At 41.0% G+C, this 25,118-nt stretch overlaps 1 protein-coding gene across 6 annotated transcripts in view; it reads left to right on the top strand.

Annotated features, from left to right (window-relative positions):
• The window catches only part of grid2ipa (glutamate receptor, ionotropic, delta 2 (Grid2) interacting protein, a), a 35,937-nt gene extending 10,902 nt beyond the window's left edge, over nt 1-25,035 (top strand). For 3 of the 6 annotated variants that reach the window (XM_088069480.1, XM_088069486.1, XM_088069485.1), the window contains 19 exons: nt 3,697-3,972; nt 5,658-5,743; nt 5,946-6,015; nt 7,023-7,319; nt 8,266-8,417; nt 8,634-8,795; nt 10,381-10,487; nt 10,597-10,744; nt 12,842-13,173; nt 14,695-17,121; nt 17,654-17,741; nt 18,238-18,327; nt 18,433-18,629; nt 18,735-18,890; nt 19,845-19,931; nt 20,499-20,628; nt 20,739-20,857; nt 20,948-21,112; nt 21,873-25,035. In XM_088069480.1, the coding sequence (XP_087925606.1) occupies nt 3,697-3,972; nt 5,658-5,743; nt 5,946-6,015; nt 7,023-7,319; nt 8,266-8,417; nt 8,634-8,795; nt 10,381-10,487; nt 10,597-10,744; nt 12,842-13,173; nt 14,695-17,121; nt 17,654-17,741; nt 18,238-18,327; nt 18,433-18,629; nt 18,735-18,890; nt 19,845-19,931; nt 20,499-20,628; nt 20,739-20,857; nt 20,948-21,112; nt 21,873-21,953 (5,170 nt within the window). In that variant the 3' untranslated portion in view covers nt 21,954-25,035. The remainder of the gene's footprint in view (nt 1-3,696; nt 3,973-5,657; nt 5,744-5,945; nt 6,016-7,022; nt 7,320-8,265; nt 8,418-8,633; nt 8,796-10,380; nt 10,488-10,596; nt 10,745-12,841; nt 13,174-14,694; nt 17,122-17,653; nt 17,742-18,237; nt 18,328-18,432; nt 18,630-18,734; nt 18,891-19,844; nt 19,932-20,498; nt 20,629-20,738; nt 20,858-20,947; nt 21,113-21,872) is intronic. The other 3 variants (XM_088069481.1, XM_088069482.1, XM_088069483.1) reach the window with 3 other exon arrangements.
• The last annotated feature ends 83 nt before the right edge of the window (nt 25,036-25,118 follow it).

Raw genomic sequence — 25,118 nt, 5'->3', positions numbered from 1 at the left:
TTCCCAATAGTTACATGACCCTGGCCTAGAAAGAGCTGTAGCTCTCATTTTCTCTCTTACCTTGTCTTTGGCTCTGTCATGTTTTGCCAACCGGGGCTCTCATATGTATATCTGCAACCTTTCTGCCATTCTTCATATAAATTCATCTCTCTTAGACCAACTTCAGTCTCAGTCTCAGACCCAATATTACCCAATATTTTCTCGTCTACTAATCAGTGTTGTTACGTTATGTCTTTACCTGGAGTCGTTGTAGTTCTGCTCTTGCTGACCCTCGAGATAGCACTTCAGAGCAGCCTGGTGTCGCAAACGAGCATATTTCAGCCCTGCAGGGAAGTGTTGATATTTTGCAGCATGAACACACACAGCACTTTATCACTGTCACCTACATACACTATTTCCCTAGGCCTTTATTTATGTGGGTGTCTGCATCGTAAGCAGATAAAATTTTATCTATGGAAGTTATTTACCTTTCTAGGTGAGCTTCATGTTTAGTTGTCCAGCCTGGCATCACATTTACATGTGTATGTCCATAATACAGTCAGAGTGTACTGATAGGACTTATGTCATCCAAGGCCTGAGAGATATGATGTGGTGTGATATCATAAGTATCGTAATGTAAAGTCTGTATGATGGGTTAATGTTTAACATTGAAGTGAAACAGAAGGAGACCCATGATTGATCCCTGTGGTACACCATGTGATGAATTACTTTGACACATGTAGATAGTTTTTGAAAAAAATGTTACCATACTGCCAAAGAGTCCAGGTCACTTTTCAGTTATTTTTAATAATGTGTTGTAATTGATGGTTTTGAATGCAGTGGTGAAACACAAGGATGCACAGGTACTTTCTGACTCTTAATTAGGACTGTTTTTGCTGTGTTGAGAGGTACAGGTAATGTGATCAGAAGCTTCTGCATTGTGCTTCTTTAAAAGTGGTTTAATTACAACATTTTTAAATGTTCTGTATGCAACAGTCAGAGCATTAATATAGCAATTAACAGCTGGAGTAATGATGTCCTGAGCAAATAATTACACATATAGGTGCATAATCATGCTACCTATATGTGTGTGTTATAATAATAATATCTCCATCGTTTGTATTGAATGTTCGTACATGTATGTATTCCTCTGGCTAACTCATCACTGCCACCGTGCACTGCGCTCATATGGTTTTTATATGATATCACAATATAAGCGATGGTGCGGAAGCAGAACCTAAGCCCCCCCAGCTAACACTGTTAGCACTATCAGCACTGGCGCTGTTATTTAGCACAGTTTATGGAGTTAGTTGCTAGCCACCTATATATTGAGAATTGCGTCCAGTCAACTCATAATTTCCCTCTGAATTCCGCATAGAGCCCCTTTAATGCTGTTTTAATGGCAATGTTTGATATGTTTTTTGTGACTTAGTCTTTTGTTGTAAAGTTGTAATTGCTTGTGCCACAAGCAATGTTTCCACAGATGGTTTAACTCACACAAAACACTGAATCAGCAGTTAACTTCTCATTATGTGACTGTAATGTGTGTGTGTGTATGACTTGGAGAAACTGTGGAAGGGGCAAACTGTACTGTTGCTGCAGTTGCTGTTGACTTTATACTGTTGGGGACATTTTCACTTGCAATAAACAGCCATAAATAAGATGCAAGTGTGTTGTGCTATAATTGGACACAGGACTGATGCATGGACTGCAAAGCAGAAAATCTGCAATATTTATATGTTTTGTACAATCAAATGCAGCCAATGACTAGATTTTGAAATCACATTAATTATAATGCTGAGGGCAGTTTTTCACTTGGTGTCTGATAAGAATACAGTGCAATAACCAAAACATGTTTCATAATACACTGTTGTGTCTTAATGGGAACTAATATTACTGAAATTGTGACTGTATTGAATTTAGTATATTTATGTGTGATAAGCACAAGCTGTTAGTTGGGATTTGTTGGAGGTAGTTTAACTAGGATTTTCTCCTTCAGAGTGTATGACCTGATTTATAGAAGTTACAAAGTTACAATGTTTTTGTTACACCAACACACAGATTGGCTTTATGGTCTAAGGTTTTACTGGATCAATGTGAAGGTGTTCGGGGTAGCTGTTTGTGTATGTGTGCAAACCTGTGAACTGTAGTGAATCAGATTTTTGTCTAGTTAAGAAATCTCCAGAGGGGAAATATCTGTCAGCTTCCCTCAACCTTTGGTTGTATGATATTGGTATGGAGGCAGCGCAGCTTACTTGTCACTCTTAATTCAAACCCAAAACTTGCTGTGCTATTTTTACGAAAACACCAAATCATCTTATCCTCGCCTCCTAACAATGTTCCCCAAACATACCTGCAAAGGGACTGTGAGAGCTTTGAAAACCAGACTTAACCACTGAGTCTTATTCTCAACAGTAGCATTTTGAGTTGTGCTGTGCATTTAGATGCACATTGGAACTGGTGCACTCTGAAAACCAAAGCGCTCTTTTCTCCTCTGCACGGCGAAAGTACCCTGGAGATTCACGTAGAAGACAGAGAGAATGGAGGCAGCATCATTTTGTAGGCGGGATGGGAGGGAAGATATGCAAAATAGAAAAGGGACAAATGAGGTGTGTATACATGGGTGTGAGATGAAGGTTTTCTTGTGCATGTGTGCGACACATAAAAGAGAAATAAAAAGGAAGACAGCGTCCTATATTTAAAGGAAGCCTAAAACATTTATCCAAACACAGTTATTGGCAGTGATTCTTCCATTTCTGGGTCATTTCTGTTGTTTTGTTATGTATCTTTCTCGCAAATAATTGGCCTAATATAAATCTCATGCAGCAGACAGCACAGCTACAAGGGGGTTTAATGGGAGTAGACATTTCAAGGAGAGTAAAACATCAGTGGGAAATGTCAGGTTTGGGGAAACAGACAGAAAAAAGCTGCCTTCTTTACAATTGTGTGCTGTTGTTTAACAATCTTGCACTGAGAAATGTGTCATAAAAGAGGCAGTGATACCAATTTTCACACCAAGCCTCAGACAGCTGTAATACAAGCCCTCTTTGTTTAAAGTTTGATGCCAACACCCTCTGCAGTCTTAATTTTATTGACACATTCTTTTCATCTACATGTTTGCAGCACACAAAACAGACTGGAAGAAAGTGGGTGCACCACAAAACTGACACTGTAACAACATCAAATCTCACAAACTGATATATAAGAGTATCCAGGGGTGGGTGGGTTTTTGCTTTAAGAGGATGAAGGCATTGGAAGTTGATTATGGGAGGGAAAATAACACTGGTAGGGGGAGTGGAGCACTTTCTCCCAGAGGTGGCTCTGGCTCTGAGCTTCCTCCTTTTTCGCATATTAGCTGTGAGCTGTCACTGATACTGAGCACTCTTACCTGCAGCTGCTAATCTGACAGGACCACACAAACAAAGCTCATCTCTTTCATTCTCTTACACACATGCATACACTCAAACACACACACACACACACACACACACTAATGTTGGACCAATCCGTTCTACCTGCCTCGGCTCTCCCATGAGACGATATGGACTGAACTATTTTTGAACCAATTAAGTGCATCCTGCTGCTGAAACAATATGTAGTCAGAACAAGAATCCTTCTATTTTACAGGATACTCTGGACAAGATTGGGTTGAAGAATTTAGATTTTTTTGTTGTCATGTTGGTGTGAATCTGAGTTTGTGTCTGCAATGTTCGCCAGGATCTTCATTCCCAAGAAGCACCGGGAGCGTTTTGACGAGGTCGTTTCCCAGAGCCTGATGAGCAGGCTCAAAGGGCGGAGCTTCAGCGACCCCAGCCGTAACCATCTTCGCCGCAGCCGGAGTGAGGATCACCCCGAACGCCTCCTGGTCTCCACCCGTGCCAGTTCAGTGCCACGCACCCACGCCGAGGAAGGTGTGGTCCCCCCCGCCCGCGGCATGCGCAAGACCACCTCACTCATAGCTGGGCACTCCAGTGGCACCACCACCAACTGCAGGTCTGTGTTAACAATCATGTCGCTGATTTGCATTTGACAATATTTCCTTTGCTCTGCTTTTTCTGCTTCCTGCGTGTTTTGGCCTTTTATCAGCAGGAGTCCCATCATCATCATCATCCCATTTTTCCCATCAGCCACACAGTGTATATCATTTTTAGCTTTCAAAGAAAACCCTTCTCTTAAAATAACGTCATCTCTCTCCTTACGTCTTATGGAATATAAAACCTCCACATGAGAACAGCTGTGACAAGTCTTCCTGTGTAAGCATGGGATTAAATGAATTGAGAGGAGTAGGAGTTAGGTGAAAAAATAGACCCTCCGGTGTTTAAGCCAATGGGAACATAAACCTATTTAGACAGTCATGCCCGTTTTCTTGTGCTCTTCATCTGCTGTGACGTTGTTTCCTGTCATCTCTTTATGAATTTTGTTTGTTTTGTGGTTAGATGGAAAAAAAATCTGCATCACATTTCACAGTTTTTTTAAAAAACACAAAAATAACATGTTTACAAACATCCTGTCGAAATTTCTTGAAATTGTAGCAATTAAGTGCCCCATAAAACTGCTAATCTCATCGATGGCTCTGGCTTACGCAGCTCCCCTGGGATATACTGTCCATATTTAAGTGGGGTTGTTCATGCAGGATGTGAATTTAAAGTAGTCTGCTGAATATGGAAATTTACAGGATGTCCACAGTTCTGGCTTAAACTGCATTATTTGACTAATAGCAGATAACTTTTTAAACAGATTGCAGCCACAACACTGTGTGTAATGAGGTATAGTGATTAATTAATTCTACCACCCTCACTTAAGCACAGTTTGTGTCCATTATGTCATATTTTTTGAGTCTAACGGGGTTTCCATGGTAACCCATGCAGTAGAAAATTATAAACATTAACTTTATCATATTAAAGTCCGGGTAAAGCAAAAATAAGTGTGTTCTGAATTTGCCACATCACAGGAAAGTATGTTATTAACCACTGTGCCAAATTTTAATCAAATCAAATCAAATCAAATCATAATGATAAAATAATCGAGTTTTTCATTATTACGCTCAGGAAGCTGAGCCAAAGAACAAGCCAATGCAAAGCGTCTGACTGTCATTAGCAGCTAACTTAGTAGCACAAAGCACACACACCCCTCGAGCTGAAGAATTGTTGATTTACTGCACAGCAGCCGCCTTTCATTCAGTAGCTAATAGAAGCTAATGTTTGCATAAAGCACAGTGAGCAGTCACTGCTGAGCCGGAAAAGCAAATCTGGGCTAAAAGACTGAAAGGTACATTGGTGATGACTATTTGTTTACAAGTGAACGAGTGAACGAAACAACACTGATGATTTGCGCTCTTTGTAATTACATTTATATTGCAGGGGAAGGGTTATGATAAGGATGCTCCTGTGCCTCATCCAACCATGATTTCAAGCCCGCCCCAAAAATCTTAGATATGAAAATGGTCACAACAATTCTGTATTGTATATTTCCTAGTTTTTTAAATTTTTAAAAAGTATTTTCTAACATGTAGAATGTGTTAAAAAAGAAATACTTTACCCAGACTTTAACCATGCACATTCAGCAATTACTTGAGATAGAGATTAGTATTTTTGATTACCTGCTTTTCTTATAATTCAAAAGGCCTTTGTTTATTTTTCAGTCCTGCCATTAATCAAAGCTCAAATTTGTCTCTGTAGGACAGTGAGAGTGTGTAAAGGTAACACAAGTTTTGGCTTCACTCTTAGAGGACATGCTCCAGTGTGGATTGACTCTGTCATTCCTGGTGAGTTAAAAAAATGTGTTTGGATGTAGTTCATTATGATTATTAGTGTGTATGTATCGTGTTTGAGTATTTTTAGTTAATACGTTGTAATAACACTGATATTACACATAATGGTATTGAATCTTTACAAAGATTCAGTACCTTAGTCATGTAATGGGGAAATTATCAATCAGACTTCTCTTACTCATTTTCTGCTCTGTAGGAAGCCCAGCAGACAAGGCAGGTCTAAAACCAGGAGACCGCATCCTGTTTCTCAATGGACTGGACATGAGGTTAAGCTCTCTCAGCTGCATTCACTTTACAAATTCTTTGCAAATTTGTGCCCAAGTTTTAGATCAAACCCTGCAGTTTCTACAGCCCAATCCCAAATATAAAGGCTACATGGCCCTCCAAACCAAGGTTTTTCAGAATCACACTTCTAACAGACTGTTAAGAGAAACCACCGACAGGATGGCTTCACAAGCAACAAAAGAAACACACAAATATATTTATATAAGATTTAAAACTTCCGATAACCATTGTATTATCTTAGTTTATTGTTGTTTCAGTTTGTGACTGTCCTTTTCTTTAAGCAAAATAAAAGACATCCCTAGTATGCTGCTGTCTTGGTAGCTAACTAGCTAGCTAAGGTTACACTGATATTGCTGATTTTTTCACGACAGTCCTGAATTTTGTTGTTACACCCCCCCCAATTGGTGGCATATGATGCCCAAAATTTAAAAAGTCCAGAAGCAAAGTTGCTGCTAATGTTAGCCTACAGAGCACTCTCAGTGGCTTGATTGTTATTTAATGATTTGTTTGATTGATCTATAGCGTGAAAGTTCAGTTGTGAATGAATCGCGAGCATCCTTGCAACTGCAAAAGGATGCCTATAGGCCACGCAAGAGAAATCACCACAGCTAAAGACTACATTTTCGCAATGTCCCGTCTGTTCATGTAAATGCCAGCATCGATGACCACAGATGACATATCAGGGGCTTTAATGGTTGTACCATTTCATAGGGGAAGATTTCAAACACCGCTCCATGTAACTCTGCTCCGAGGGACAATGTGGCATTTTGAAAACAAAGGCTAAAAATAAGAAATGGGACTGGGCCTCAATCTAATAATACAGAAAATGATTTCATTTAGAGGTAAATGTAAATATGGTAATATGGTTCCCCTTTATATTTCAGTCGTTGAAGAGAGCGGGAATCTGATTTCATCTTACAAATGTTAAATGTTATAACTGTTCATTTGTGTAAAGAGCTTTCCATGTGTGCCATGTGTCTACATGTAGGACCTCCTCACATGAGAAGGTGGTGTCCATGCTCCAGGGCAGTGGTGCCATGCCCACTCTGGTAGTGGAGGACGGTCCACCTACTTTTGCTCTGGCAGAGCAGGACCTTGCGGGAGGCGGCATTCCCACAGAGCGAGCCCGCTCCCCTGTTCTCAGCTCTCTGCAGTGGGTGGCAGAGATTCTGCCCCCCAGTATCCGGGTTCAGGGCCGCACATTCGGACAACAGCTGGAGCACCTGCTGACCATCCAGGAGAGGTATACTATCTGCAAGGCTCTGGAGAACTTCTTTCAGCACAGGTAAGAAAATGGAGGGGAAAAGATTGGGAGAAAAGGAGGGGGAGTGGGGTGAGATATGGGGAGTGAGAGGGTGGATGGAAAGTGATTTACAAACGAGGAAGGGAGGGGACAGCAATTATTGAGAGGAGCAACTGGATATGATGAGTGTACTGTTGAGTCTGTTACGTGCTTGTATATTAAACCATAATTTACAAGTTCGTTTTAAGAAAAGGTGCATTGTGGAGGCAGAAAAACATTAAAATCAGGTGCTTAAAGATACAGTTGAAAACTTTGATGCCTATGGCTCTGCAGAAGAACAGGATTTTTTTCTCAGATTATATGTCTGTGTGAATATAGTGACTGTTTTGACAAATATTAAAAAAGTTATGTTTTATAAAAGCTACCATCTACAGCTTTGAGTGTTGACATATAGCGAAGGGATCAGGGAACAAACTTGGATCTCATGGGAATACATTTTAGACAAATCAAGATTTTTAATAGGTAGTCACATATTCAAGCAAATAAATTATGTTTGTAAATGTCTGATTGTAATAAAAGGGGTACTTTAGAGATTTAGTGTTGAAGTTTGGGGACTTACAAGAGACATACCAAAGAATGACTTTTCAAAATTGAAACAACAGAAGCCAAGGTATCTTGATTTTTCGTCCCTAGTATGGGTAAATCTTCAAAACACTGGATCCATATCCTACATGTCTTAAAACGTAGTAGTAGTAGTAGTAGTATAATTTCATCAGCCCATCCCTGGTTGGTAAATTACTTTTAAAGTTTGGGACACTCCTTGTGATGAGTAAACTTTCAGTCATGTGTAAAACTGGTGGAGTGCCCCTTTTAAATGTGTGTGTAGTTTCCTGCATATGTGGGTGACCACATCCACAAATTCAACTTTGACCTCTGACTGGGCAACCAGGCGATCTCTGTCACCTTGCCTGTGTTTCCATGGCAACAGGAATGTTGACACTCTGATCGTGGATGTGTTCCCGGTGCTGGATACTCCAGCCAAACAGGTGATCTGGCAGTTTGTTTACCAGCTGCTGACGTATGAGGAGCAGGAGCACTGCCAGAGCAAGATCTCACGCTTCCTTGGATACAAAGCGCCAGGTGTGTGCGCACATTTGTCCTTTTTCATTTTTTTTTTTTTTTTTTTTTTTTTGGTGTATGCATATTTTGGAGGTGTATATGTGTGGGTGAATGATGAGGGGTGTGAGGGTTAGATGGCTGCCAATATAGATTCACTGGCTCATTAAAATGCAACTCAGGTGCCCTTCATACACCTTTGCTCATCCTCTGCATTGCCAATATGTGTGTGTGTTCTAGTTCCACCACCACCACCTCCGCCTCCCCCTCCTCCGGAGCCAGAGGTTGCCCCCGAGCCCCATCGACGTAGCAGCTCCATGAGGGTGACAGGGACCACGTACAGGAGCAGTGTGAGGGGACGTAGCTCTGATGACTTGGTCATTGGCACACACTTGGGCATGGGTACAGAACTTCACTGTTTCATAATCATCCATAACAAAAGTAACACTGCCACCACCATGACACCCTCGATTCGTAGCAACACCGCTGCTATTATTGTCAGTGTTCATATTATTAACCTCATTGTAATCATTAACATAGTGCTGTTTTACGGTAAAATCAGTATTTTTCAACCTCATTTCTATTTTCCCATGTTTTTGTGATTGATTGGAGCGAAACAGGTTGAAATGTCAAATTGTGTCCACTAAAAGTGTTTGTTTTTGCCACTGACAGGCTCAGAATGTTATTTTAAATATATGGTCAAAGTTGAAAGAAATAATATTAAAAAACTTTATTGGTTCTTCTTTCCACTGTTCCAATAATTAACATCTTCTGTTTGGTTAAAATAAACCCTTAAGTCACCCAGTTAGATGTGAAAATGGTGTTCACGCAATGCAATACCCAGGGCTGAAAAATAAAGTGCCAAAAACTGCAGTTCTTTGAATGGCCACCTCTGGCAGGCTCAGAAAGTGAGTCATTCCCCACTGACCTCCATGTTAAAATACCCAACTTTATAGGAGAAATAAATATGTTTACGGCTTTGTACAAAAACATTTTTGGTCTCTATTGCTAATTTCAGTATTTATGACAACTGTAAGGGGAGGTTATTTTTATATTACTCACCAGTTTAAATTTTGTTAATGCTCAAAGTTACTCATAATGAAGGGCGTGACTGCTTTAATCACAGGCTGTCTGCCGATGGTGTCCCCTCGCTACTCCGCAGCTCCTCCCTCTCACCCAAATATGGTCACCTCTGGCTCCTAAAACCAAGATGGTGACAGCCAAATTGTCATATTTGAGGCTTCAAAATGGGAGTTCACTAACCAGTTAGTGACATCATGGCAGCTTTGTCCGTTATTTTTATGAAACATATGCTGACTTTATACATGCTCCAATTACTGTTTATTTAAATGGAGTCTGGTGGAATTTGTGATGGTGATTTTGGGGCTGTTTCTGGCTTAAAAAAAAGGATTTTACTCTTTAAACAAAAAAGTCTATCTTTGTAGAGATGCTTTCCATAATATTGTTGGACACTTCCAATAACAATCCTAGCAATTCTTTGGCAAAAACAAGTGCTTTCAGTGGATGTAAATGGACAAATGCTTTGTCGCTGCCAGCTGCATTAGTGCTCTCACCCAATAATGAATAAAAAAATGCTGTTCCTGTTGTTCACTTAAACACAAAACATGGGGAAATAAGGTCCAGGTTGAAACCACATAAAGTTACCCTTTAAATCATAATTATATTTTTGGGGAGAATCTGTTTTGTTTTACAGCTTACAATTTTCTTTTTGTGTAGCCAGTGTGGCTCACACTAGTTGAGTTCATTACTGTATTTTTTCTGAAAAGATTTTATATTCTGAATGATAGTTTAACATATTCCAATGTAGCCAAAATCACTCGGTTTGTTGCTCCCTCATTACTGCCCCAAAGATAGCCGGATCCAATTGGAGCTGACTGTCAACCCGTATCAGCCCTAGAAGCCTGAGCACATCTGGCGATGATACATGGGCCATTTTTTAGTCATACTAATGGGTGTTTTGTCATAGGCCTCCGTGCAGAGACAGTGCTGGAGACAGGGATGAGATTGGCTCCAGGAGAGAGACAGTCAGGAGATGGTACTTCCCTTCCAGAGACTCCAAACAACCTCACCAATGTACGCACCAAAGTCTTCATCGGAAAATATACATTTAATATCAACGTAGGATTCGCAATCAGTAGGAAAACACTTATTCTGGTTTCTTTGTACATTTCCACCATACAAGCTGTCGGCAGTGTACGCTGAACTGGAGAACATGTATTCAGCCAAGAGGTCCAAGTCTCTGAAGAGTCGTCCTCCTCCCGCCCCCGAGAGTTTGCTGGATCTGGAGCCTCCCTCGCGCACAGCCTCCCCTACAATACATGCTAACACAGGTAGCTGAAAGCTTAAATTTACACTAAACTCAAACCAGCTGGAATCATATTTTACGGATATACTGTGACTAGCTTGCGGATCCATTGTGTGTGTGTGTGTGTGTGTGTGTGTGTGTGTGTGTGTGTGTGTGTGTGTGTGTGTGTATGTGTGTGTGTGTGTGAGAGAGAGAGAGAGAGAGAGAAATATAAGAGAGGGAGTCTAACATTATGGAAAAATAGTACTGCAGTGCAAGAATGATAAATCCCAAAGTAACCAGTCCCTTTCTGACTCAACTGAATATCCCTGAATTTTACATTGACAGGAGTTTTGTGTACATAGATGTACAGCATATAGGAGTCATGAAACAATCACCTGCTTTTAATCTTTCCCCAGCTTTGCCGTTATGATTAGTTAAGTTAGATTATGACCTGCTGTGTCAGAAGGGTGAGAGCTGGAATCACACACCTTGATATAAAGCATTTATTTTGCATGTTAGGTGGAAGGAAGGAACACTAAAACCTCACACAGTAAGGAGGATATGGTGATGGTGGAAGTGGAACTAGAAAACACACATATATATATTTTTTTAGATTATTTTTTGGGCTTTTTTTATGCCATTATTACATAGGACAGGTGAAGCGTGAAAGGGGGAGAGAGAGGGGATGACATGCCGCTGCAGCGAGGACTAAGCCTCCATACAGGGGGCACCCACTCTATCCACTGAGCCACTTGGTGCCCCAAAAACACACATGAAAAGACCAGAAAAGGTGTTTTCTGCAGTGTTTAATTCCTCTGGGAGATGTGTTCATATTACTTTTTGTGCAGAAAAAATGCATAACTTCTTACATTTTTCCATTCTTACTTACTTTTACTGTAGTTCATTATTGCCACTGTTTTAGATTAAATGAGATGTTGAGGGATTAGGGGGATTTCCTACAGACTCTCTAGAAGTAGATAGCGTGTGGATATTTTCTGTGGTTTATTGTAGATTGTGTTGGAAAAGAACAATACTGGACAGTTTGTTTGTTAAGGGCTGAGTACTTCTGGATTGGATTTGTATCTGAACAAATGCAGACTGGGGAGACCTGACCACACTTTACTGAATTAATCTTCTGGACAGAGACTGTCATTGATAGCCTTTATGTTTTTTGTTCTATTTAAAGGAATACTCCAGACCCCAAATGATCATTTGTATATCAGTTTCTCTCCCTGTGTCACGTTGCATTAGTTCTTCTCCCGTGGCTCCATGCTGAACGGAGAATCTAAAAATGGATACAATTGTAGATTGATTGAAGTGATAGCGGTTCACTTTTAACAACAACAAAACTATATGAAAACATTTTTAAACTCTTAGTCTTGCAGCACAATCCAATACTCATTTATCAATTTGTATGTTCAGTACTTCCTGAACAGAGAGCCCCTTCTGACCAAATACTGAACTAAAAGTGAAAATAAACTAAGCTTTCTAAAGTAGGCAGACTCTGTTGAAAAAAACAGTAATTTTACCTCACTGATCATGGGAGCTGCTGATCTACCAATGCCTCGATCAGTTAATGTTTTTTGTGTTATTGTGTGACTTCGCTAAATCTGCACTTACCCTTTAAAGAATCAGCGTCACACAATAACACAAACAAACAGTGGCAGACCAGCTGCTCCGGTGTTTAGCAAGAAAAAATTACAGTTTTTGTCAACTGAGGCTTTTAAGAGAGCAAGTTTCAGTTTAACTTCAGTTCTCCATCAGCAAGGGCTGTCTGTTCGCAAAATACCGAGCATACGACTGGATAAAATAAGACTTGGATTATAGTGCAGGAGTCGTGTGAGAGTTTGTAAACATACTGTATATTTTGGTATATTTTTGCTGTTGTTAAACACGGACCCCTATGACTTCAATTCATCAGGAATTTTCACTGTTTTTGGATTTTTGGTTATTGTGATAGTATACAAGAAAAACAAAGTTTTCTTCATAAATGTTAATTAACACAATGTGTGTAACTGATATACAAATGTTCACCTGAGGGGGTGAAATATTCCTTTAAACATCTTAAAGTCAGTAGAGAGCTTCAGAGATTTAGCTGACTTTATGTAACAGGACACTGCGTGTCCCTTTCTTATCTCAGGTAGCCGTAAAGGCCCCCCACCCCCCACATCTTGGCCGGAGCCTCTTCCCAGCCCCCCTACGCCCCAGTTCTATCAATCAGGGCTGACGAGCCAGACCAGTGCGGAGTCCAACCCCTACATCAGCCTGGACAGTCCCCCTCCATCACCTCCAGAACCCCCAGACTACCCATCTAGCCCTCCCGCCCACCGCAGTAATAAGCGGCGTTACACCTTCTCCAAACCGCCGCGCTCAGAAGACACAGATCGTTTTCTGGATGCACTCAGCGAGCAGCTTGGGCAGAGGGTGGCCATCATTGATGACTTCCTGACTCCGGAGAACGACTATGAGGAGGTAGAGTCACAGTTACATGAAGTCTGAAGACCCGTTATAAATTAAAACTTTAAAAGAATTTACTGTTAATTTGACAACTGTTGATGTTTAGTCAGTATAATATACTCAATGTCAGATGTTTTTTAGGTATCACGTTATGAATCTTAACAATTTGAAGCCTTCACTTTATATGTGTGCATGCTGGACCTAACTAACTATTTTATCACTACTCTACCAAGGAAACCCTAACACAGAAGCTTCTGACAGATATCTCTTTTGGTGTCGAAAGAATTTTCTTTTTTGCAAATATCCTGAAGGCCTTTTGGGTCATGTGTCAGCTGAAATAGTTTTGTGAAAATACCCATCTTTCCATAGTTTCTGGTGATAGTGGGTTAATTTCTGCATGGTACACTGATTCCCTACGGTATGTAAGCCTGATGCAAATGTGAAATAGGACAGACCCCTTGGCACACATACACACACAGAATGGGTACAGAACATACTCTCCTTTAAATAAGTGACAAAGTTATACTTAAATATTTAGAATAAAACTAGGTTTAGAGAATAATGTTTGCGTAAAACTGCAGTACAAATGGCCTCACATGCAATATATTTCTTCCTCTATCTGTGTCTTGTATAGTTTGTCTCAGTTAGGTTTTGTGGGCCATCATTTACAAAAAACTGTGACCCAAATGTAAACAAAAGAGTAGCCCGACCATTGACATTTACTCACTCTGACTACCTTTCCAGCCTCGGCGAAGCCTCCATATGTTTACTAACAAAACATACAGTCTGTGAAAAGTTTATAAAATATGGTTTTTTGCGATGAAATTAACTACCCACTTTGATGGCAGAAAAGCTTTGTGGCTGTGATCAAAATTGACAGTCTGTCATTGCCTCATATGAGCATGGACAACTTATGATGTAAAGGGGAACAGCACCAATTTCCAAATTCAAAGATGTTATTCTTATCGTCTAAGACAGCCAAAAAATATTAGCAAGCATGAACAACTCTCTCAATTCCAAAAACTAGAGTGCTAAAACTAAAATTTACGATGTCATAGGGTATGAAGTCTGAAGCTGCTCCATACAATATGAATTGGGAAGGATGGATGTAACTGTTAGGACACAGTGGGATGTTCTGTTTCAGAAATGACAACACTACAACAGAACAAAGTTCATTTGGGTAAAAGAAATCAAACATTTTGTGATTCCACAAAATTAGGCTCCTATTCGTTGTTGTAGAGCAGCTCCAGGCTTTACACCCTATGACATCACCAGTTTAAGACTTGCTTCTTTGGTTTCTGGCTTTGAGAAAGTAGATCATGTTTACAAATATCGATTAACTTTCCAAGGCCTTTGAAATAACATACTGAAATTCTTAATTGAGGTGGTGTTTCCCTTTGAGGGTGAGTGTTTGGATTAGAATAAAAATCCCTCCTGTTGTAGCCAATCAACTCATCAGGTTGAAAAGTGTACCACTTTAACAAGTTCCACTTTGACATTAAAGGCCTAATGAAGTGTAATTGGTGTTAATGCCAGGATGTTGTGCAGATGGGCTTCCCAGATGAGGATGATGATGATAATGAAGAGGAGTTGGGTGTGGATGAAGAAGAAAATGGAGGATTTGTGGGCCCGGAGCTCAGCAGCCCGAGTGATGTACAAAGCAGCAGTGGAGAAGAAAACGCCTCCTCCCTCACCTATTCTTCCTCCTCTGACCACATCCCTCCACCACCAATGACTCCTCCGCCACCCCCGCCTGTTCAGTTCAATGACCCGCCTCCTCCTCCTCCTCCAGCACCTGCACAGACTCAGTCTCAGCACCAACAACAACAGCAGCAACAGCTCAGCTTTACCCCTGAACACTCCCCCAGAGCATATGTGCCCATCCGTCGAAAATCTGGCCCCCCTCCCCCACCTCCACCCCGCAGTAATCCACCACCGAAACGGCACTCCTTACACAAAGTGCTGCCCACAAGAGAGGACCTTCAGATCCGCGCTACCATACAAGAGCTAAAAGCCTATCAAGAGCAACAAGTCTACCAGGAAAGACAAGCCTACGAGGAGCAACAAGCATATAAGGAGAGGCAGGCGTACGAGGAGCAGAAAGCCTATGAGGAACAACAACTGTTCCAAGAGCAGCAGGCTTACCAGGAACAACAGGCCTATCAGGAGAAAATGTTCAAGGAGAGACAAGCTTATGAGGAGCAAAAGGCGTACGAGGAGCAAAAAGCTTTTGAAGAGCAACAAAGGTATCAGGAGCAACAAGCCTACCAAGAAAGACAAGCTTACGAACAGCGGCAAGCCTACCAAGAACAAAAAGTGTACGAGCAGCGCCAAGCCTACAAGGAGCAAAAAGCATTTGAGGAGCTTCAAGCCTACCAGGAGCAGAAAGCTTATGAAGAGCGAAAAGCTTATGAGGAGCAAAAAGCTTATGAAGAGCGGCAGGCCTACGAGGAGCAACAAGCATATCAGGAGCAACAGATCTACCAGAGCCATCACTCAATGCCTAACCAGCCAACGCAGCAGAAAGCCCACTCACCACTGCCTCTTCAACAACTCCACCAGTCCTTACCTCCACTACCCTCTCCAGACTCCGCCCACCACCACCCGAACCATCCTCTGTATATGATGCGCCAAGCACAGCAGCAACAGGCCCACCAGAGTCATCACCACCGACGTCAGTCTCGTTCAGCCCCACCTCCTCACCAGCCGCAACCCCAACCAACAGCCCACCAGAGCCAACAAACTCAATATGCTGAGGGCATCTACCAAAGCCACCAGGGCCTGAGAACCCAGGCCCACCACTCGTCTGCGGAGATGCTCCACCAGATGCACCAAGCCCCAGCCCATCATTCTTCTGCCGAGATGCTCCATCAGTTGCAACAACCCCAGGCGCACCATTCGTCCGCTGAGATGCTCCAGCAGATGCAGCAAGCCCATGGTCACTACTCATCATCAGAGATGCTCCACCAAATGCACAAATCCAAGGCTCATCATTCGTCAACAGAGGTTCTGCATCAAGGTCACCAGATGCAGCAAATGCAGCCTCACCACTCCTCGACTGAACTTCTCCATCAAGCGCACCAGCTGCATCGGGGACAGCCGCACCATTCATCCACTGAGCTTCTCCATCAAATGCACAAATCCCAGCCCCACCACTCTTCCACGGAGCTGCTTCATCAAGCCCACCAAATGCACCAAACTAAGCCCCATCACTCCTCCACAGAGCTGCTCCATCAAGCCCAGCAAGATCCACCCTCCCTCCCAGTTCAGCTGAACCGGGACAGTCACTCCCATCAGAGTCGGAGAAGTCTGAAAGGTCACCATCAGACCCAAGTTTCACCACAAGGGAGACACCAAGAACAGCAGATCCACCAAAGTCATCATCCCCAGCCCACCAAACCCTCTCCCCAAAGACCCCATTCCATCCAGCAGACCCACCACCACTCCAGCACACCTCAGATCCACCACATCCACCATATGACCCCTCCACCCCCTCCGCAGGACTACCAACACCAGATTCATGTCATTCACCCGCCCCAGCAGCCCCACAGGCCTCAGCCCCTTCTGTCCACCTTTCAGCCGCTCCAGCCGCACCAGACCACCCTCTCCACTTTCCAGCCTCTGCCGCAACACCACCAATCCCAGCACCAAGTCCAGCCCTCCACCCAAGCCACCCGCCCACAATCCCAGCCCTCACATCATCTGCTGCAGTCCCAACACCAGCCCCAAACCCAGTCCCACCATAAGCAATCCCACAGCCAGAGCCAGCCCCAGTCGCTCCCCCACTCGCTGTCCGACCCTTCAGAGCACCTGGAGCCCCCTCCGCCTCCACCCCTGCCCCCACCCTGCTCCCCTCCACCCTTGCCCAGGCCTTCGCTCTCCAGGATGGACTCCAACCATATGAGTGTGAAGAGGTTGCGCTGGGAGCAGGTGGAAAACTCAGAAGGGACGATCTGGGGACAGGTGAGCTTTTTGGGGTTTGGACATAAAGAGCTAAGGACTCTTTGGAGGGACAGTTTAACAACAAATTAAAAAGTGCTCAACTGCAATGTTTGTAGAAATCATGAACTGGTTACTCAAAATAATCCACAGATCTTGTGAGCAGTTTGAAGAAGGAACTATTTTCTTTCTACCAAGCTACACCTGCCAAACGCATCAGTGCGCAGAGGGAAGCGTGTATCTACTGTCAGCTCACCTAGCAGCACTGAGCTAACTAATGTTATAGCCATTATGGATGCCATTATTATTGTTCACATTCCGCGCTGTGATGAGCAGAAGACTCTCGTCCATGACTCGATGCATGTTTCGTTCTGTGCGGTGATATATTGGATGTCTAATATTGTGCATCTTTAATAAATAGCTTTGGGTTAATAAATACTTTGGGTTAGACTGTCCCTTTAGTGTACCACAATTCAGAATACCAAATTAAAAACAATAACAGTAACAGCCATGAAATTGTCATTGACATAGCATCATTTTTGCATGTCTTTGGTAGTTGGGAGCAAATTCTGACTATGAAAAACTGCACGACATGGTGAAGTATCTGGATCTTGAGCTGCACTTTGGGACGCAGAAGACCCCCAGTGAGTACAAGTGGCTGTATGCATATCTGCAGTGCTTCAAATAAAAAAAAAAAAAACAGCTAAACATTAGAAAATATGCAAAGAATTCTGGATTAATCAGTAAGCCCCACTCATATGCACAGTATGCTGCAAATATATGCAGAATGCCACATGCATCATTATTTCCAAGCACATCATTATCCAAGTTCTTGGATCTCTGTATCCCTGGAGTGTGATTATTTAGTCATTAAAATCTACAGTATTTCAGCACTGAGTTTTGTCTGCAGCATCTGAGACAACACATCTTTTTTAAATTACCTTTCCTAGCATTTCTCTCATTTTTAGTGTATTAAAATGTGATCTAAGTCTATCCTGCTCTTAAACTAGTTATTTTCTCTTAACCTGCTGCAAAAAAGTGTAAAATGTACACAAAGTCTTTATCCCCATTCATCTCTATACTGTCTGTTTGAAATGCCATAACACCTGGGCATTTTACTAAAACTGATTCTATTTTTAGTGGCTGCTCCAGAGCCATCCCTTGTGCCGGAAACCTTCAAGAAGAAAGATGTGATTGAAATCCTGTCCCATAAGAAGGCCTACAATGCCTGTAAGTATAAAATTATATATTATTATGTGTTTCCATTCGCCCAGATGAATGGCCTTGTGTAGTTCAGTGTCAGGAATTTATATTTCGTCTCCATCTTTCCTTTAGCCATCCTGATAGCTCACCTGAAGCTGTCTCCTGGTGAGCTGCGTCAGGTGCTGATGAACATGGTCACTGATAGGCTGGAGCCAGCGCACATTAAGCAGCTGCTGCTGTATGCTCCTGATGCGGAGGAGGTCAAAAAGTACGAAGCGTACAGACAAGATCCCAGCAAACTCAGCGAGCCAGACCAGTTTGTGTTGCAGGTACAGACCTGGCGGGGGGTGGATAGGTGGGGTTGTTTGTGTGGATGTGTATGTGCTGTATTTGTGTTTGTCATTTCTTTGCTTGTTGTGTGTGTTCTCCGTCAGATGTTGTCAGTACCAGAGTACCAGACCCGCCTGCAGAGCCTCCTCTTCAAGTGCTCCCTGCAGGAGAAGACGGAGGAGCTGAGGGGAGCGTATGAATGTCTCTACAAGGCTTCGCTCGAGCTAAAGACAAGCAAGAAGCTGGCAAAGATACTTGAGGTAGCCTACAGTTCAGCAAAGTACATTAATTGGCCTGATTCCTTTCATAAACATAGGAAAAAGTCAATGAGCAATGAAATAAGAAAATGACCCAAAAATTAGCAAGAAATGTATAAAAAAAGAAAAGTACAAGAAAACTACCCTGAAATAAGTTAAAAAGCAAAACAGAAAAGAAATTGGGAAATGACCTGTAAAAAATGTATTTGAATTTTGTAACATAGTAAGTAATTATAAATATGTTTTCCCTTGCTTATTTCTTTTTTTCCCTAAACAGTTTCCCTAGCCTTTTATAATTGAATAAAAAAAATTCAAAGTCTACTAGTTTCTTGAAATCTTTCTTGAAAACATTTCTTACCAACTTGCTCATTTCCTTTTTTTTTAAAAAGTAAAAGTAAAAAATTAACCACACATAGTTTCTCAAGGGTCAAAGGCTTAAATATTTATCTGAAAGCAGCATGAATAAAGTGATGTTGCTCCAGGTTGCAAAGGGTTTAAAATAAAAATGATAAAAGGTTAAAACAAATGCATCTTTCAAAACTTTTTTTCATTTTGATAACACACACTGCAAAAATCATCCTCCCTCATGCACTGCAGGAGTTTATTATCAGAATAAATAAATAAATCTGAATATTATCAGTGCGTTTTAAGTGGGTTCAGTTTTTCTCTGAACTTAACATAAACAATACCCTAATTTTCAAGGATTTTTGACTCTGTAGTAAGACTTTAAGAACAAAAAAATTCTAAATAATAATCTGAGGTTTCTTTTTAAAGTGGCAACTGGACTTGTTGAGGTTTCTTGAAGATGTTTCACCTCTTCTCCGAAAGGCTCCTTCCGTTCTGAATAACAGTTATCCATGAGTACATATAAGAAGTAAACAAATGTGTTTCAGTTGAATATTTGTAGTTAAATTAGTTAAGTTTCAGTTCCTCTCGCTAAATTCTGTCTTTCTTTAGTTTGTGTTGGCGATGGGGAACTACTTAAATAACAGCCAGCCTAAAACCAACAAGACTACAGGCTTCAAGATCAACTTCCTTACAGAGGTACATCACACACTAGTACATATTTAAAACATGTCACCAAATATTTGTTTGTCTTTGTTTTCCTCCTCATCATATTATGCTTATGCAGTCAAAGGGACAGTTCACCCCCAAATCAAAAATGCACATTTTCCCCGCTAACTGCAGTGCTATTTCTCACTAGAGATTGTTTTGAGGTGAGTTGCAGAGTGTTGGAGATATCAGCCGTAGAGATGTCTACTTTCTCTTGAATAAAACGGAACTAGATAGCACTCATGACCCAGTTACTCAACATAATCCACAGACCAAATTTATTGTCTTTGCTCAGTGAGCTCTGCATGGTGATACAGTTAGCGGGTAGAAAAAATAGGTTCTACATGAAACTGCTCACAGCAAGGTCTGTGGATTATCTTGGGTAACTGGGACATGATTTCTGGAAAGAGACATTGCTACAGCTGATACCTACAGCACTTGGCAACTCAAACCAAAACTATTTCGACTGATAAATAGCACTACAGGTAAGAGGAAAACAATGTATTTATGATTTTGGGGTGAACTGTCCCTTTAACAACTTTATTGTGTCCTATGCAGTTGAGTTCAACGAAAACAGTGGATGGGAAATCGACTTTTCTACACATTCTGGTCAAGTCGTTGTGTCACCACTTCCCTGATGTGTTGGATTTTTCCAAAGATTTAACCATGGTTCCCCTCGCAGCCAAAGGTAGATAATTATTATTGTTTTACCTCTGCCCCATAACTTTTCTCAATTCACAGAGCTCTTGTTTATGTTTTTAAGCGTACTTTACATTTCTTTTTTTCTTCTGTCCATAGTAAATCAGAGGATTATCACATCAGATATGAATGACCTTCTCGCAACCATCCAGGACATTCGCTCAGCCTGTCAGAAGATGCCGGCGACTGCTGAGGACCGCTTTGCTGTCGTCATGAGTGTATCCTTCACAAAATTGCCAAAGAGAGATACGGAAAAGATGTAGTAGATGAGATTAAACTTTTGTGCTCCTTGACTCCAGTATGTGTAGAACTTTCTAGAAAACAGTCATCCAGCAGTCCAGTCTCTGGAGTCCCTGCAGCAGAGAGCGATGGAGGAATTCAGCAAAACTGCCTCTTACTTTGGAGAAGACAGCAAATCCACCAACACTGAGGCCTTCTTTGGTATCTTTGCAGAGTTTATCGGCAAATTTGAGGTAAGCAAAATACACCCAGGCATTCATTTATTCTAATAATTCATGCAGTCCTTCTTCTGCATCGTTAAAAGTCAAACTACTGTATGCACATTTAGTCTCTGCGTTGCCTCCTCAGCCTTCTACCACATTATTCAACATAATGCCTTGGAAGAAAAGCTAAATTGTTCTTCAAACAGCCTCTGATGCAATATATAAATGGTTGCAGATAAACACGTCTTGTGATTACCTCATTATGTCCTAGATTTTCTACTCTTCCACTGTTTTGTTTTTCAGAAAGGCCCATGCAGTGTGTTTAGTAATGAGCATAGCCTGCATTTCATCAAAGATGTAGAAAGAAAGTCTGCCAGCCTACAGTTATAATAACGAGCCACACGCAGTAACAGGATCAGTATGTTGACGCTGAGCGTTCAGCACTGTGCTGCAGCCCGGCAGGTCCCCTCTGGAAGCCCAGTGTTGAGTTTTCAAAAACAATCCATATTTCCTGGGCAGCGTTTGCACACAACTCTCAGTCATTGCTGTGTGTGTCTGTGATGTACTTTCTCACAGGAATTTGCAAAAACATATCTTAAGAAAAATTATAAATAATCAGTGCAAGGAAGCCCTCATGGCTTGAAGCCCTAAATATAAAATAACCATAAATGATACATGCATACATACGTGTATACATGCATGATTACAGCATATTCCTCAAATGCAGTTTTTTTTTAAGTAATAGTAACATTTATGTGAGCTAATAGACCCTGTTGTTTCTTTACTACAGAGAGCTCTCAGTGATCAGCAAGCTGCAGAAAACCAGAAGAGCCCCAGAAGTCCTCGAATGGCCTCCCCACTGGCCTGGTAACACACACACACACACACACATACAAACACATACACATCTGGAGATAACTAAATACTTCATACAGTACACACAGGTACACAGACACATCCACATATACTGTATACTACAAGCACACACACATGAACAATTTTGAGCAAAAAACAAGATTTATGTATTTGTGTTTTTGGTCAAATTAATGGAAGGAGAAGCAAAAAGTGTCTTTTGCATCAAAGATGGACATTTTAGCTTTATACCAGTGGTAATGTATGTACTGTTTATGCTTCCAAACAAAGAAGAGTTTTTGTCGAAGTCTAAAACTAAAATGGCTAAGGCTGCTACATAGAAAACAACCTTGTTGGACTGACAAGGTATGCCTACTATCTGAAAGACAGTTAATCAGTAACATCCTGTCAGTCAAGTTTTCTTTCTTAAGCCTTGGTGTAAGTGTGCTATTACAATTCTGCAGTAAAATCTTTGTTATATATCCATGAATAAGATATAGTGTTCCAAAAATGAATTTTATCCTGAAATAGACATTTAATGGAAATACATTCACATTCTCTTGGTGGTTTGGAGGAAACCAAAAAAGGAGTTTTCCTGTTAGTTTACATGTTCTGTATTTTTGTAAGCCGCCCACCACACTGAATGTAACATAAGTTCTTTACTAAGTGTAGCTTATTTTCCTCAAGCTGATACTCATCTGTCCTGATGATGGATTGTTTCATGTTCTGCTTTGTATCTGTGCCTCACTGTCAGCAGCAGATTTTTTTTTCTTGAGTGTGCTGTAATAACCTGATATGCTACTAATATGTATATATGAGACAGCGTCAATAAGAAGTTGGCACGTGTTTATGTAAAAGATGATTTAAACTGTTTAATTTTAAACTGGTCTGCAGTCATTAACACTAGGGATGCACCGATTGTGAAATTCTGGGCCGATACAGATGTTTAAAATAGCAATTTGTCCAAAAACCAATACCAAGTTGTTTTTTTGTCATTGTTGTCTGTTTATATTTAAAAATAACAAACCTTTCAAATCATACAGCCCTTCAGTTACACGACCCTTGAATTAGCACAAATTTAATCACACGCATCTATGAAGCAACCTTTAAAACAACCTTTTTTTACATGAAAATTAAAAATAAAACTGCTTCAGAAGCCTTTTTTATTATATGTATCATATTTCCATCTGCTTCTATCTTTTTTATATTGCACTGGAAGCATCATCATATTTCTCCTTTAAACGATATTTATTCAAGTTTCTCACCTAGAACTACATTTAAACACATCATGAGAACAATATAATTTACCTTTGCCCACTACTCATTTTTACTGACTAGAGCTTGTGACTCATTGTAGTCTCCGTTAGCTGTTACATCCAACAAGTTGTCACTTCCAACCAGTCAAATACCGCTTCTTTGTCAGAGGATCTATTCAAAAAATATAACGTAGTAGATACCCTCCTGTATTAGTTTTGGACGATCAGGGATGGCGTGTCAATTTACACTCCTTACGTGAATTGTTTACACTTACACTTCCTTTCTTACATGAAATGTACAGTTTATGGATGTGAAATGCATTCAATCTTTTTTAAAATAAACTTAATATGTTGCTAAAATACTTTGTTTTTTAGGTTGTAGGTAGGCAGCAAAACTCGGTGGTGAGGTTAAGAAAAGACCATCATAGTTGTTGTTGCATAGTGTTGCATGCTACACACAAGTTCTCATAAAAATAGCGTCATAGACTTTTGTTTTTACGTGGGAAATGAACAGTGGGCTCCCCGGTGAAAGTCCAGAGTTTGTTTGACCCATCCACCTCTCCTCCCGCCCTCACTGTACAGACTTTTTCTCCGTTTGTACCATTGTAGTTTTCAGCGGCCGCCTGGTGTATATCACACCATGCAAACGGTGCCTCTGTTTGTCGATGTCTGACGCCAAGGTGCACTAATAATTTGGCAGTATTTGACAGGTTGAGTTGTTTCCTGCTGCATCAGAAACCGCTGTTGCCCAGTGCGTATCACACTGCTGTGAAGCGCCTCTATGAGTTGGTGTCTGACACCGAGATCACTGACAAAACGGTGGTATTAAACAAGCTGGTAGTGACAGTGAACTGGTTAGACCACTATTTGGTAACAGCTAACGTTAACTATGTCTCCTGCAGATTTAAACACAGATTTGTTGTTCACAATATAATATTTTCAGGGAAAATATATTGTGCGTTGTCCGACCATCAATAGTGAGTTTACTGCGTCACACAGATCACAGTGAAGTTCAGATCTCTGATCATTCAAAACACATATTGTCCTCGGGATGACAGGATGCTGTCAGTCATTGAGCTCTGCTTTTTTAGCCTGCGCAAAATTGATACAAAACTACAAAAACATCGCCCACTGCCATCAGTGCACGTCATTATGTTTGCCAACAGGCTGATGGCAGTCAAGAAGGCGTATATCGGCCAATACTGATGTTCAAACAATAAATCTGTGCATCCCTAAAACACATTAATCACAGGTTGGAAAAGTTGGATAAGCGGGCAGTGTGCAATATGTGAATGTTTAGCTGTGTTCCACTGTTGGTTATTACCCTAAATATTATTATGATATATTAAATTGTTACAGAGATATATTATGATTGTACAGAATGAGAGTGGATACAAAGAAAACAGACGCAGATGCTACATATGAAGCACTTTGTTACTTTCATTTATTACCCAAATATTTTGTTTTATTGATTGTGTCAGTTATACGACTGAGAGGACAGCAGTGCCATAACAGTTAGTGTAGCAGATGCAGCGTTTTGCATACAAACTAATAAAAACAGCTTCTTCTGAGGTGTGCCAGTGCTCTGTAAAACATAAAGCATAGTCCTCAAGTGACATTTTTAACTGGTAAGGCAAATTATTACAATAGGAATAATGTATGCAGCTAGTGAAAGCTTTGGTTTTCTAACAGTCTAAGTTTTTTTTTCCTTCTTAAAGTATAGAATGTAAACCTCTAAAGCATTGCTGTCCATTTAAGGCCTATAAAGTGTTAACTCTGCATTTTGTATTGTATCCTGACAATAGTGGCAACTATAAAGAGTGGAATTAAATCTGCTTAAGCCTGGATGTCTGTGTTTTTAAGATTTATGATGTAAAAACCATGGAAATGGGGTTACCTACAGAGGAATAATACTGCATCCGTCAGTG

This window comes from Plectropomus leopardus, chromosome 18 (assembly GCF_026936395.1).
Source record: "Plectropomus leopardus strain MGB_pleo_1.0 chromosome 18, ASM2693639v1, whole genome shotgun sequence".
In the NCBI taxonomy this organism is placed as follows: Eukaryota; Metazoa; Chordata; class Actinopteri; order Perciformes; family Serranidae; genus Plectropomus; species Plectropomus leopardus.
This window is presented reverse-complemented; position numbering and strand designations above follow the sequence as displayed.